A 15,795-nucleotide genomic window follows, 5' to 3' on the forward strand; every position below is an offset into this window, starting at 1 on the left:
CGCAGGGAATTGAACTCAAAACCCTTTTACAGACAGGTACGTCCATCTGTGTTTTCAGAGCATGAACTCCTGGCAGCTGCAGTCACAACATGTTACACAAATTCTGAAAATAAAACTATCGTCTGAGGACAATGAAGAGCGGTCATCGACCTCTCTGAGCAGCAGGACGGAGCACAGCGTGCTTCAAGTCTAAAATAGCTGAACAATATTTATGCAGACTGACCAGCTGATCCAACAGGTGCCAGGAAATTAATGAAATAACCACTCTACAAACTGAATCTGTCAAGTGTATCTTTTAATTTAAATTTCAATTAAATTATTTTTCATCCACCAATAGTGCTGTTTCTAACGTCTGTCGTTTGATAGGCGAGTTTCACAGGCAAAATTAATCCTCTCAGACCAGCAGTTATTTTGACCTTTGACCTCCTAGCTCTTGCTCCAAACGCAGGCACTGTTACATTGATCCTGACAAGGACACTTCAGCTGCAAAGAGGGCTCTCAGTGGAAGAGCAGGAGATCGCTGTCGTTGCGTGGCCACAGAGGGAAGGCCTGGCTGTAGAGCTGCTGCCAGGCCTGCTGGTACGACTGAGCTGCCTGCTTGTAGTCCCAGTAGGTCTGCAGCTCTGCTCTCCTGAAATAACACAGAAAAAAGCATGGAGGTGAGAAACACAGGTATTGTTTCACTTAAGGTGCTTTCGACAGCAGGAACTTTCCCCAGGAACTAGGAACCTTTTCAGGCATTCTGTGCATTTCGATAGCTGGATCCAGGGTCTAAATTTAGTTCCGGGGTAACTGATTTACCCCCTGAAAAGTCCCTGCTCAGGACGTAGTACTTTTCAAAGGTCCAGGGACTTTCAGGGCGGGGCCTGCAGTGCTGATCGTTTCTGATTCGTCGAGTACTCGCAGCGTTTTATTTCACCCGCCATGTTTAAGAGTGTAAGCTCAATGCGAGATTGTTCAACGTTTTGAATCCGCTTTGCTACTAGCGCTCGTCTCTTTCCTTGTCAGAATGAGTTTTTTTTAAATTAATACTTCAACAAAGAAGACTTTTGACACTTTCGACTGTAGGGAAAGCATGAGAAATAATGGCTGAATTCCAATCAGCTCTTCTGGGTTAGCTCCAGGTATGTTTGGGTGTGTCTCACGTGTAACAATATCACACTTTCATGGAGTAATAGAATAAAACAGAGCTGTTTTTTATGTTAACATCTGAGCTTTTTGCACTTTGACTAGTCAAATGTGTTGCCGTTAGAGGATTAGCACTTTAGCATTTGCATCAGGTTACTTGAGTCACCGCACTAATGGTACATCTGAAAGAAGACAGTTTGGATCTCAAGTGGTCTACTGCTTTATTTAATTTCCTGTCAGACACAAAACTCCATAAATGCAAACAAATGGAGACTCCCTAATACCTTAGTCTTCTCTCCAGGCATACATTGTCATTGCAGATAATGTTGTCATTGTGTGCTAGAGCTGTGCATGTGGGTGTGTGTGTGTGTAAGCGTGTTCTGTTGATCCATCTGTGGGCCGAGCTGGGCTGGGATCAGGTTATCTGCTAAAATTCTGATAAACAGAGGCACCACTGTTCTGCCTTTGGAGAGGATTCTCAGCCATCTGCACACACGCACACACCTTAATACACTCCCACACACAAAGCATGTGAACGAGAACAACCCCAGATGCACTGGAGGAGACTTACAGATGAAATGTGAGCACTAGATGGCACAAACACACACGCACGCACACGCACAGAAACAATTTGTTGTGTAATCTCAGCAAGCCATTTGAAACCCGATACGTTCTCGAGAGAAATACCGGGGACATTGTGTTTTCAACCACACAAAAAAAGGCTATAATATGAGTTGTAAACAAGAGCACAAGAAGGTCACAGTAACAAAGGAAGTGACACACTGGCCTCAGTCAGTGTGTGATGTGAAATGTTAAAGCTTCACTCTATGACTCTGAGGCGTTTGTTAAAGCGACAGCTCAGATCACTACGTCTACCTGAGGTTAATGTCAGACCCTCAAAACATAAATCTCCATATTTCAATAGAGGGTGAATTCAGGTATCTTGAAATCACGGCACTTGTTTCTTTTCCTTCTACATATTCTGGGGACTAAATGACCAATAGGTAGAAAAAGGTTTTGCTTAAAGAGGGCAGGCTGTAGTGGCCTTTTAGGGCTTCCACCTTCAAGTGCTTGTTTTTGCCACTGATAGGCTCAGATTGTTATTGGTGTCTAAGGATCCCTAAAGACACATTTTGTTTAAGATTAAGATGTTTTTTTCAAAACCAGAAAGGGCCATTACATTATCATCTTCAAAATCACCAGAGTCCATTAAAAAAACTGTCCCATCTCAGGAAATGAGATGAGAGATACCCGAAAGGACAAAATGATGAAAGCCAGAACTTCTTCTTGTTTGTTGGTTTCTAGTTGTTCAGATTTGGTCTGATGCTGGTTAAAGCCACAGTGAGGTTATGAAAGAGCCTATTGTTTTGTGTTTTTTTTACCTGAGAGAGTCGGGAAGTGCTGCAGGGTCAGTGGCTGATACCAGAGACAGGAAGGAATGGAAAAGCTCCAGTTTACACAGGAGAGACCTGAAGATGCAAAAACATGTAGAACTATCACTCAGAGGTCAAAGGAAAGTGATAACATGCAGTAAAATGTGAATTCTCATTCATGTTAAATAACTGATGATCAGAGAGTGTTGGCTCCACCTGGCTTTAGCTGTGCCGAGGGCCTTCTTGGTGACTCCATGTTTGTAGCCGTTGGCAGTGACATCTAGTGGCTGCTCTGGCACATTACACCAGCTGATGGCTGAAACAAAAACAGACTGTTTACAGGAGAGACACAACTTCTAAAAGCCAGTGAGCTCCTAAAAATCACAGTATGAATAACTTTATTAAATAAATTAATAAACTACTGTAATGATTTTGGTTACTTTACGTATACCCAGTTTTAGATCGCATGTGTCTTCCCCAAAAGAATGATGTACTCGAGTGTATATATAATTATGCATCAGTAACTTTTCTGTAGAGATGTAGGAAATACAGATCCAATACACACTAAATCTATGCCATGTTTTCAGGGGTTTTGGTAACTTTTCACAAATTCAGGGAGACATAGTCTCTGTACCAGGGTCCGTAAGAATGTGTGAAATTATTTGTGTGGAACTGTTGAATGAAAATGGACTAAATCAGAAAGTGTCAATGTGAAGTAAAACACACTGCTCAGCATGCACAAAAGAACCCACTTGTTAAGGAAACGGATTATATACAGTATGTATCTAAATGCTAACATTATATTCTATTTAACTTCTGAAATGATCCTACCATTACTCACACATGTGCGTATCAAAAGTCTGGCCCTGAAGCACATGTCACATCTTACTCGTGAAGAGCTGTATATTAGTGTCTTTTCTACAGTCCACCATGATGATTTAAGCCTGAAATATCCCTGTACTGTCTGAACAAAACCCTAACATCATCTGGTGTACAGCTGATCAAACAAAAGTAGTTGTTAATGTCTGATGAAATTAAGTTTGTTAAATAAAGACAACCAGAACTGGATACAATCCAAAACAAACTGTTTTGGATTGTATCCGACAGCGACAGGGAGTTTTTCTCATTAAAAGTGAAATGTCTGATGTAACACAGTCTGGTGTTTTCAGGAACAGCTGTGTGACGTGCGAAAATGTTAAATACATCATGCATTCCTTTTCAGTGACTACCTCTAACCACTAACCCATTCTGAAATATCTCTGATCCATGTTTAATCAGATCCCATTAGATACATATCTATCTTCTGTTTGGTGCATTAAACAAACGTTTCTTGCACATTACTCAGCATTTGGTCAAGACAGAGAGAAGTCAGACAGGAAGCTATCAGGTCATGTTTACAGGGTGATATTTTTCTTCTGCTCGATTAATGAAAAGGTTTTAACTGCTGCTGTGCAACTGAAAGAAATGAAAATTACTTTGGGCCTGTTCACTATGATTTCACTATGATGAGGTAATTACATGGAGATTTTTTCTTCTGTTTGGGCTTTTTAATAGATTATCATCCATATATTAAAGATATAATCTTGAAGATCTCAGTTGCGTTCATTTTGGCGACACCTAATGACGATAAACGGTAATTGCACTTCCCAATTTAACCAGACGTCCATGTTTGGCTCGGGTTGTACCTCTTGAATTTCCTCACTGATGGTCGCTTTTCTTTTTCTTTTGATTTTCATTTATTTTTTAAGTTGTATCTGTAGTCATCGATCTTTTCTTTGTTTGTTCAGCCATAGTAGATTACTGTTTACTCGCAATGCTTACAGAAACCAGAAGTGCAGCCACTTAGCTCCGCCTACCCTCTCTGGCAGACCAACCACTGCTGGGTGATGGAAAACGCGTCACTAACTGGGCGCCGCTTGTGATTTCTTCTGTTAATGTCGCCACAGACACCGAATCCATAATAATACTGTATACTGCAAATGCAAAAGCTTTCATCAGTGGGCCATAGGCCCAATCAGATATCAGATCAGCGATAGACAGAGACTTAACACACATTTATGTAAATGAAAATCTTCAACATTATATCTTTATATCTTGTATTTGATGTAAATGTAGCCAGTGATCACAAGAAACTTTTTAAATGAATTTCTTGTTGGCTTGAAATTAAAGCTGCCTTCTAGTGTTTTTCATTTTGGTGCTTAAGAGCTCATCAAAAATCTGCGTAACAGTTCACCGTCAGGACTTTCAATTCAATCAACACTTTGCAATAGCAGAGCCACTTTAGCAGAGCTATCATTAATGTTATGAGTGACACCTGTGGTTCTGCTACTATGACGAGTCTAAATGCCTGCTGTAAAAGTTTTAGCGACCTAAACAGCCAGGATAACTGAAGAGCTCCATATCTTGAATCTAATCCAAACAAGTAAATTTTTCTGACACAAAGAAAAGATTATAAGATTATTTTTTCAATGTTTAGACTCTCAAAGGTAGAGTCAGTTGTCTTTCAATCAGAGGGTCGGAGGTTCGATCCCCAGCTCCCTCAGTCTGACAGTGTCCTTGGGCAAGACACTGTATCCAAATTTGCTCCTGGTGGCATAGAGCCAACAGGTGAGAATGTGATGACTGATTGACAGTTGGGCACTTTACGCAGGTTAATTTCAATCAAGGATATAAACCCCAGAACTCACAAAGAAAAATACTATACTGTGCTTAAAAACCAAATCATGACTTCTTGTACTTGAAATGAGATTTCTTGCTTAGAAGAACAAGAGAAAGAAAGTCATCAAGATATTTCATCATTCAGAGAGGAAAGTCTCATAATACCCAAAGTGATGACTGACAGTGTTGATATTTAGACTTAATCAGACATTAACTACTTTTCTTGCTTCTTCTTTCCTCTCTGCTTTGACAGACAAAATCGAGACCTTACAGTGTCAGCTGATTAGCAGCTGTGTGATTGCAGGAAACAGGGAACATATTTTAAAAATCTTTGTTCAAACTCTGGAGACCAACATCTGTAGAACATCTGTAGAACATGGTGAGAACACAGGCAATGCTGGTTTTGATATCTCTGCTTTCAACATGATTTACTAAATCACAAAATCTTACAATACAGATGTTTAAAATCTGTTTAAAAGTTGGAGAATGGTAACTGTTGTAAATCCCTGATGACATAAATGCAGCAAAAGTGCAACATTCTGGATATTCACACCAATGTGTTTGTGTGTGTGTTTGACCATCCTACTGTACCTGCCCCACACGGGGAGATTCGCCCCTGTCCGGCCTGGTGTTGCAGCTCGGTCTGGGCCTGACTGAAGGGAAACTCCAGGCTGGATTGGAGCAGCTCAGGTGCATGCACAGAGAAACCAGCAGGGAGGTCTGACACACAGGAGCACCTGGGGAGGACAGGAGGAGGATAGCTTGTAGAAGGTCTGCTGACTCAGAAACTGAAGGAAAAAACCGAGCAGAAACTTTATCTGACTTCACAGAATTCTATTGAATAAAAGCATGACAAATATTTCTGAGTCACAGACACAGATTCTGCAACAGTTGGCGCTGGTGGTGATGAATTTAGGGTCCCAGAGAAAAGGGACAAGTACAAATACAGTATGATAGCATTATCTAAAGCTGCATTACCCACCTTGTGACCAAAGCTCTCTCCATCACTTCCTGGCTGTACGGACACTTCCCCACCACTATGGTGCTGAAGTAGAGCGCCTCCTGCAGGTAGTGGGACAGCAGTGCACCCTGGAAGCCCAGCACCCCCAAGCGGGCTAGTTTGTCACTGCAGGAGAGGGAGAGAGTTGGCTCTCCTCTCCCGGGCTTAACCCGGAGCATCCCTGTGCTGTGGTACCCCACCCCAGGGTGCAGAGGGTCCACCGGGCCGCCAGGGACACACTTGGCCCCTGTTCTGTGGATGTCTGGGACCTGTGGATGCAGTCCAGCACCGTCACAGAGGCCTCCATTTTTTGTCTCCAGTTGTGCTGAATCTTGTGAAACAGTTTCCACAGGTGTTTTTGTAGCGTGACTCTGTGATGGATCTTCACTTTTAGATGTCTCAGCTGTCTCCTGTTCTTCCTCCAGACGAAGCACTTTAGTGTTGTTCCCTTCAATTGGTGCCTCAGCTTTCCTTTTAAGGTCTCTCTCTCCATCAGTCCTTTCAGGGCTCTTTGCAGATGTGACAGGAGGGCAGGGCTGAGACTGGTTGTCAGCCATAGGGATGATGGAGGCATCTCCACCTGATAAACACAAGAATATTTAGTGTCAGACTTCAATTATAGCTTTGTCATACTTCTGCAATAAAGAACTACTGTGAAGAAAAAACTTCAAAGGTCCTCTTTGATAAGTTTCTGGTGGTCATGTTAAGTAAACTCTGGACTCACAGGGAGTGTGACTGGTGAAGAAGAGGAAGGAAACTTCTGGCTGAAGCCTCCACTTCCCTCGCTCGTCTGCCTGACAGAACACAGAGCTCTTCTCCCCGCTCACAGCACGGTGCAGCTCCGCCATCAGGTACCTACAATAACACACAGACACACAAAACAGTAACAACCTTTAATTATACTGTTTGCTGAAGTGCCAGCATGGAGCAACAGAGCCAGAACAAAACTGCTAGGGACACACCTAAAAAATACACACCTGACACATCCCCTCCTTGCAATGACTTCTGCGTGGCTGTCATTAAGTACATCACCTGAATGGACGACAGAATCAAGAAGAACATACTGATACAGAGTTTATTTTCAGAAATGAAGGCAAACATTATTACAACATTATTTTCGTTCATCATTTTTAGCTGACCGCCGGGGTCAGCCCTACACACGGGTCTGTATGTGACTGACTGAGTGACGGTACTTTCACAGCCGTAGAGAGAGAGAGAGAGAGAGAGAGAGAGAGAGATGTGACATTGCAATGGATCATGGAGCATATTGGACCTCCACTGATGCAACTCTCTGTGTATACGGCTCTGGATACTTTGTTCGGGGAGTAGGCGGGGCTGCTCCTCCGCTGCTCGTCCACTGTCCTCACCTATGTCTGCAACGCGCACCTGCTTTTCAAACATGTTGTCATCGGCCTCATAAGGACAGTCCTTGTAACACATTGCCCACAAAAGCGCACATTGACCTAATACAGTCAGCCGCATACTAGGCTTTGACCTAGTCTTGTTTAACTGGATTTTTACATGGTTCATGGGTTGTTTTGTTTGGGCTGCCAAAGTAAGACACAGACACTCCCTGTGTTATAAATCTCATACGTTTTGCCCTTGTAATGTACCTACTTTAAATACATTATCGACACACTGCGTCTTGAACTTTAATCCTATTGCTTATACATCCGTCAAAGTCTGTATCACATGTAGGCTTTGTGGCACAATCCAAATGACATAATTTGCAGATTTAGAAGCATTCCATCTAAGGGTGCGAGGGCTCAGGGCTGTCCCACTGTCAAAGTGCATAAGTGCTCTGCTGCAGACTTTTCAACACCTAATCGCGCATATCTTTCCTAATGGACTTGTCCATAGTTCATAGTGAAACATGGTTGTTAAGCTTCCAACAAAATGTACTCACACAGAGCATGGACAGTGTAGGGGAAAAAACCTGTAAGTAAGGGCGTCTAGCTAATAGCTGATATAGTAATTTATTAAACATTAGTACAATTGTTCGTTTGTTTGTATTATAAGTCTGCAGAGGATGTTTCCAAGCAACGTGTGATCTCATAATGTTGTGTCCCATTCTTCCTCTTTCGACCTATATCTACCACTCATGAGCTCACACACTTAAGCACAAGACAATCAAGGTCTATTAGGTAATTGAGGGTTTAGCGCCTTTAGGAGGAGATTGGGAATGTCCGTGCTTTCTATGCAGTTCAGTTAATGTGTTATTCTTCTAAACAGAGGATTGTGGGTAAGTGTAATCAAAAAAGGCATGTTGGATCCAGTGCTGCAAAATATGACCAGTTGTAGCAAGTTATCCTGGTACTTTTGGCATACTGCATTGATGTATTTAGGAATAGTAAATATTTTTTCTGCCATTTAAAAAGTGTGTTGATATTGCTATTGTAATTGATGCAGCCACTGAGTATTCAGCAACAAGACAAAAACACTGATTACAAGATGAAGATGAAGAGCACACACCATTTGGACTCATAGCTGTCTGTCCAATGCATTTGGTTCCAGTTCCCAGAGAGACAACCTCCTTCTCAACTGTGAAAGAAAGAAAAACACTGCATTATAATGTTTACAATACTTTTTATACATACATTTTTGTAATTCATCTTTATTTATTATGTTTTTATTATTTTCTACTTTGAGTAGACTACATATAGGCAGGCAGTTAATTTTACCATTAATTTAAAACCTTTACTTTTCAAATCTAATACTTGTCCTGTGCAGCGTTTTCTTAACAAACAATGCTGTTGGTTTCGGTACATCCACTCATATTATGTGTAGCCACTTTTCTTACATGCCAACTTTACCTACATGACGTTGTTTAAAAAGAAAAGAAAACGTGCTGTATGCACCAGAGTGGAGACTGATGAAATATAACATTAAAATGAATAAAGACAAAATCGAATAAAATTCAAAATTGTGCAGTTCATTCCGCTATCAAACCTGTGTCAGAGTTAGCACACCGGCTGATTTTGACCACAGCGGCCAGCAGGGTCCACTCTCTGCCCGGCTCAGGCTTCCCTCTCCGGGGAAGCTGTTTGAAACGGTCGTAGCACAACTTGGCGATTTCATCCGCGTTCACCATGTTTAACCGGACGGGGAGGTTTAAGTGAAGGCTGACGGGCATCACAAATATGATTTAAGTTAACGATAAGTATGCTTTAGAAATCAATGGTGTCACTTGAACAATATTTGAGCAATATTTTGGTTTGGTTGAACTACTTGGAGGCATCTCGAGGAAATACAGAAGTTACTTCCGGGCCAAGTCAAGAAATGCTCGACTTTCACAATAAAGGTCCCCGAATAATTCAGAACTGAAAATAAAATAATATTTATACGATGAAAGTATATAAGGTATATATACGGATTTGTAGCGTTTAAGTTGTTTCAGTTGCAGTAGTTGTTATATTTAATAAGTAATGGAAGAAGCAATATAATAAAAGAATACCACAGCGATGTTAAATTGTGAGTTGCCCACAACAATAACAACGACTGTATGAATATGCCTGTATGAATACTTCAAATAATACATTCGAATCATAGACTGTATTAATAATTAGACCTGGAAATTAAATTAAAATACAATTAGAGTAATAAAATAAAAGTTTTACATTTTGAATGTCCCTTGTTAAATGGGAAATGTAAAATCACTCATGAGTCTGACGAAATACCCCCCTTAATGTGAAATGTATTTTATTTTATTACTCAATTGCTACTCAGATCTGTTTATTAGTGGATCAAGATTACTCACAAAATGTTATGCACGCTGCATTTTGGGTCGCTACGTTGGCCTAGTTGTACCTAGTTGAAAAAGGTACTAATTTGCAGGGTGAAAACAAATGTGTAAATTGAATCTCTTCACCTGAAATAGAAAACTAGACCTTTGCAGCAAAATACAACTGGAATGCTAGCCTGCTTTATATAGTTGGTATTAGTAGTAAAAAGGGTGGCAGTTGTAGTTTGTTATTACTATTAATAGAAGTAGTGATAGCAGCGGCAGTGCTACTTCAGGTACATGCCGCAGCCACAGACTGTAACATGATAGAGGGTCTATTCAGCTTTCTGTCAGTTTCTATAAGCTAGGTGATAAAATAAATTTCCCTTCACTTCACTTTGCTTTCTGAGTTTCTCCAGACACAATAAAGACTCTGCTTTTGTTAGAATTGTTTTTACTTTCTTCTACCCTTTGCAGAAAATCACAAATGCAGAAGCGTGCATTTTTTAGTTACTGTCCTGAAAGAAATTAATTTGGTATAAAGTATATGACCGCTACTAGTAAATGTTGAAGGGCTTTTTACATTAAAATCAGTTTTTGTTGCAGAGGATGAGTGTGTGGATGTAGGGGAAGCAGTTTGGTGTGACTTAAGGTCACCTCAGGTCATGTAATATTTGTTCTGTCTTGTCTCTCCTTGATCTCAAACAGACTATAGTACACTCAAATTCTATTGGTCAACATCAGTGCAGCTTTATTGGCCATCCTGGGAACACTGAGCCTCTTTGTGCTCATTGGATACACTTATATCTCTTATGAAAAAGTGCAAACTGATTTTGCTCCAAACAGCCACCTTTTCTTCTAGAGACAAACTAAGGCAACACATACAAGAGCTGCTGATCCCGGTGCTGTTCCCATCTGTCAGAGGTTCATGTTGAGGGACTGCTTTGCTTCTCTGTTCTCCACTGTCTTCAGGATCCCTATGTACTCAGCTAACAGTCTGCATGGCTGTGGAGGAGTCTGCTTTGTTAGAGAGCTGGAGACCGCAGTGAGGAAGAACACCAGCTGGTTCATCGAGCCACAGGTATGTTACATTTTCTGAGCGCTAACAGAGATCATTAAAACATCCTAGCACTCTCAGTCCTGTCACATAAGAGTTCAGTAATGCAGATGAGTACCACTCCATTACAAAATATCATTGGGATATTTCAGTTGTGAACTGATACATATTCAACGATAAAGTTAAATGACCAACCTGCGCCAGCATGTCATTTCGGTGTTTTATATCACTAAAATGGGATGGCAAATGTAACAGGGTTGTATTTGTTCAGTGTAAGACAGGAGACATCACAGTCCCTATAGAAAACATCATCTGACTTTACCAAATTTAACTTTTATGGCAGACCAGGGCACCAGAGTAAAAATGCTTCCTTTCATGCATGTGTTTTTCCAAAATAATTTTTAATATTGTGCCTTCACCAGGATGGAAAAGTATTACCTTAAGTTTATGTCAGGTTGTTTCTTGTGCTATGTGACTTCATAAAATAAATATAGAATACAATTTAATTCAAAAAGACTAATTTCGCTGAAAAAAGCAACAGTAAAAAACAAGTAAAGCACAACAAGTAAAAATATGTAAGCTGCTATTAGGAACTTTTATTTTGCGGACAACAGAGGTATGTTTGGTGTCATTTATTTGTTTTGAAAGTGCATAAAAAAGAGTTAACATATCTATTTTTGTCCATTTAATATTAATATCTGTATTTTGAAGTCTGTGTAATGTTGTTTTAGTAAAGATTGGTAGTAGTAGTTTGTTATAAATATCAAAAGGAGTAGTAATAGTAGCGGTATCAGCGTAGCAGTGTTTGGTTTCTCTGTCACAGTATTTCTGTTGATAAACCATTTTGTTAAAATTCACTAATGTAATGTCCACTGTGACCTCCATGGACGGAACACAGCCATGTCCCACAATGTATCTCAACAAAAAAAATAGATATTAGCTATCTCTGTAAGGATCATTTCTATAGTGCTGACACTTCAAAAAGCACCCTGAGCCTGTCAGGGGCAAAAACAAGCCCTTTAGCGGGCGTGCTTCGAGCGTATTTAGACCCTAAAACATGTAAAAGGCCTGAATTACCCTTTAATTTTATGATGTTAGCATTAGCATGTTAGCATGCTGATGTTAATATTGATATCAAAGCACCACTGAACTTCAGACTGACCACCTTGATTAGATTCCATGTGCCATTTTAGTTATCAATTCAATGGGAGCAATGTTACACTACTAATAAAGGTAATAATGAAGGTTATTCTCTGGTTGGCTGTGTCACAATAAAAACGTGAAGGTTTTTGGTCGTATGTTGTATTGGATGGAGGAGCAAAAACATGTTGGTTTTAAGCATATAGGCTTCAAATTGCTGCCTTGTTTTGGTTTATACAATTAAACCCTTTATATGTCACATCAGACTGTCTCTCCAAAAAAGGAATGACACAGCTCAAGATTGAACTCTCATTTATTTTAGTTATGTACAGGAGAAAAATGCTGAATTTCACAAGTAACATGAAAATGAAAAATAAAATCACATCTCATCGTCTCTCTATCCTCTGTGACAGAGGTTCACTGGGTCATGATAACAGCTCTCTGCCTCTTGTATACAGACACACACACACTCAGGTCCTCTCACACTCTGCCGCTCTCTCTCTCTCTGTCTTTCTCTCACGTCATTAAAATGTTAAAAAATGTATTTCTCTCTGGTAGATATGTTATACTGCATCTGCGGGGAAGCTGTGCTGTTGTGACATTAAACTATTCTGTTGTCTGGTTGTGGTGCGTTTCTAAGCAGTGAGTAGACGTGAATGTGTGGGGGGTGAGACGCTCGCCAAATATAATTCTCTGTATGTGCCATCGTGTCAAACTCACACACACATACGCACCATTTATATGCATATACACAATGGCGTTAATGTGAGCAACCACACACGCATCCACACATGTAAGCACACGCTCTTCCTCTCCTACTATATCCTATGATTCAGTTCACAGACATGATCCCTCCTTGGGTGAGGGGCTTCAGATGAGCAGCCCTGTGATTAACAAATGCAAAATAATTATATTAATAAGAAAAACTATCCAATTGAATCTGACTCTTCTCCTTGTTTTCTGTCACTCCTGTCCGAATCCCTCCGTCTCCTCGATGGCGAACAGCAGTTTCTCTCTGAGCTGTTCCAGGCTTCTGTAGGGCGGCAGGTCCAGACGATTGAAGCTGTGAGAAAGACACAAACAGGTCACTATCAGTCAGTCCTCTATGTAGATTCACAGAGTAGACTAAGAATACGTCTGTCAGTTGTCTGAGCAATACTCTCTAAAGTCTCCTGTGGCCTCAAACAGGTAAAATATGCTGGAGGTGAATCCCTCAGGCTACACAGAACAGTGGGAATATTATGTTGATTCTGTTTAAACTCTGGATGTCTCGGCTTTCTAACATCCTACACACAACATGTCCAACATGATCCAGAGGAGCTCCACAAGATTTCCACATCTGTGCTCAGTCCAAAAGCGGAGGAAATATTTTGCCTTGAGTTACTAAGTAACTTTGACTGCAGGAACTTTGTGCTTATTCAGACTGGTTAAACACATCATGTGGATATTCAACCTTCCAGGTATGTTGGAAAAAAACATCCCCCTGTCTGGGTTCATAACATCATCAGCTTCCAGCTGCATGAGGCTGATCAGTGCCCAGTTTTATTACCTGTTAGCTGGGATCTGTACCAGGATTTCTCGGATGGAAACTACTGCCGTTCAATTTCAGCTGCACTCTCTGTCTGTCAGAAATTTCACTGTATCTGGACTTTTAATAACAAGTCTACATTCTTGTTTGGTCAGGTCTGTCTAAAGGACAGCTATTGATATTATTTGCTATTGATAATATTAAGGAAGCATTGGGATCAGACTCTACATGAGTATGTATGAATGTATTTTTATCTGTAATCTCTTTTACACCATTCAAAGTCAACATCTTTATACAACAAAAATACTTTCTGTTTTCCATTTTTATACACTGGCCTTTCAGTGTATTTACATCCTGTAATTTCTCCTGAGGGATTCACAGAAACGACGCAGCGTGAAATCCAGTGTTACTGTTTTAATTGGTGTTACTGATGTCAGCTTCACTGTTTGCTGTTCACTCACCTACAAATATATCAGAGCTGTTTAAGTTACTGCTAATGCAGTGTTAGGATGAGTGAAGGCATTTTCTGATACTGGCAATGTAAGAAAAAAGGTTTTACATTTTCAAATATATTGATTCATTTTAGTGCAAACAGATAAACAGCTGTGTAAAACATCTGAGCTTTGAAATTTATGCTATCTGAGAACCAGAAGCAGACTTCTCAGACTTTTCTCAGAAATTTCAGGATATTTTTCAGTCCCTACTTAGCATTAGCGTATGCTAGCTGATTGTTTATTATGTAAATAAATGGTTTATATGTGTATTACATTCTGACTATTTACGTATGTGAATTTACCGATGCTGCTGTTCTGTCCACATTACTATGCAGGATGGTGGACAACAAAGTGCACACTCAGTACTTTGGTTATCTTGTTACCATACTCAGGGTTTCTCCAAAGCCTGAAGGTTGCAAACTCTTTTAAATAAAATCACTCAAAAAAAGCTAACAGGTGGACCCTGAAACTTAGATTAATATGCTGCACAGTTGACCATGTGAACAGAGGAGGCAGCAGCTTACCATGTGTGGCTTCTTGGAAGCCAAGTCTCCTTCCCCACTTTGTCTATGCAGAACTTCTGGGGACCGTTACTTCCTGCAGGGTGAAAACAAGTGATTAGTTTGATGATAGAACTTAAATCAGCTTTTAATCAGCTTGAAATATAATTGTCTTAGAAAAGCATCTATCTAACATTGTTTATACACTCATCATTACTTGATATAAGTTATAACATAGAGGGAGGTTTATTTACCTCTAGCTTACTACAACAGCATTAATCCAAAAACAAACAATTAAAACATTTGATCATTACTTAAGTCAGATACTGTATAACCCTTCTTCAGGACACGTCAGGTTACCGTGATGGATGTGTTGTGTACCTATGAGCTCAGCGAAGCCTCCAACAGGCAGCCGACACGTTCCCGTTACAAACTGAAGCAGACGGATTCTCTTCTCGTTGTCCATCTCTTTCACCACCTGCAGGAACACGACTCCATCAATCACCGCACACACTCCCATCTGTGCTCACACAGACTGTAGCACATACATTTTTACAACATAGCAGATGTGAGTGTTTAGATCAGGGCTTCTGTAACTTCTGTGTGTCCGTACCTGCCAGAACCAGTGGATCTGCTTGCTGTTCTTGGTGTAATGTCTATAGATGGTGTTCTTCTGCCAGTCGGCCATGTCGATCTCCTGCATGCCACACAGCATCAGCTGAAACAGAAAATGACCACGCTCAGTCAAAGCAATTTGCAGAGAGAAGTTCTAAAAACAGGACCTATCGACCAACACACTCAGGACATTAAGCTGACTAAACTGGCTCCTTCTTATTAAACAATTAAACAATTAAAATTTAAGTCCATTAAGTATCACTGCTGTGCTTTCAATATGAGGGGAAACTCAGTGATGAGAAGAAACAAATCAAGTTTGATAAAACAACTGAATAGAGGAAATTTCAATGTGTTCTAAAGCCTTGAATTTTGAACATTTCTTTTGACTTTCAAAGCTGCTTGTTTTATTTGTTATCCTGTCGGCTCCTCCTCACCTCCAGCTCCTTTTCGTCAAAGTAGCGGAGCCACTCCAGAGGAACCACCTCATTGAAGCCGTCCAGGAAGGCTTTGGTCTGCTCCTCCACCCCGCGGGTGAACCTCCAGTCTGTCAGCAGGCTGCGGGAAGGAAGAGTGGTTGGTTG

The 15,795-nt window shown here is 40.5% G+C and overlaps 2 protein-coding genes across 4 annotated transcripts in view; both read right to left on the reverse strand.

Moving 5' to 3' along the window:
• Positions 1-287: 287 nt before the first annotated feature.
• On the reverse strand, positions 288-9,382 carry adat1 (adenosine deaminase tRNA specific 1). The gene is made up of 9 exons (XM_069686882.1): positions 9,109-9,382; positions 8,632-8,700; positions 7,137-7,191; positions 6,884-7,014; positions 6,142-6,739; positions 5,751-5,896; positions 2,718-2,817; positions 2,511-2,597; positions 288-631 (listed from the first exon to the last, which is right to left on the reverse strand). The coding sequence occupies exons 1-9, from the start codon at positions 9,290-9,292 to the stop codon at positions 499-501; spliced, it is 1,503 nt and encodes a 500-aa protein (XP_069542983.1). The 5' UTR covers positions 9,293-9,382; the 3' UTR covers positions 288-498.
• Positions 9,383-12,372: 2,990 nt separating this feature from the next.
• The window catches only part of wwp2 (WW domain containing E3 ubiquitin protein ligase 2), a 59,968-nt gene continuing 56,545 nt past the window's right edge, over positions 12,373-15,795 (reverse strand). For 2 of the 3 annotated variants that reach the window (XM_069685908.1, XM_069685906.1), the window contains 5 exons: positions 15,649-15,769; positions 15,213-15,317; positions 14,960-15,077; positions 14,624-14,696; positions 12,373-13,140 (listed from right to left, as the gene is read on the reverse strand). In XM_069685908.1, the coding sequence (XP_069542009.1) occupies positions 13,041-13,140; positions 14,624-14,696; positions 14,960-15,077; positions 15,213-15,317; positions 15,649-15,769 (517 nt within the window). In that variant the 3' untranslated portion in view covers positions 12,373-13,040. The remainder of the gene's footprint in view (positions 13,141-14,623; positions 14,697-14,959; positions 15,078-15,212; positions 15,318-15,648; positions 15,770-15,795) is intronic. The other variant, XM_069685907.1, reaches the window with a different exon arrangement.

Source organism: Semicossyphus pulcher, unplaced genomic scaffold, assembly GCF_022749685.1.
Source record: "Semicossyphus pulcher isolate SPU_LCO1_2020_fin unplaced genomic scaffold, fSemPul1.0.p SCAF_8, whole genome shotgun sequence".
In the NCBI taxonomy this organism is placed as follows: Eukaryota; Metazoa; Chordata; class Actinopteri; order Labriformes; family Labridae; genus Semicossyphus; species Semicossyphus pulcher.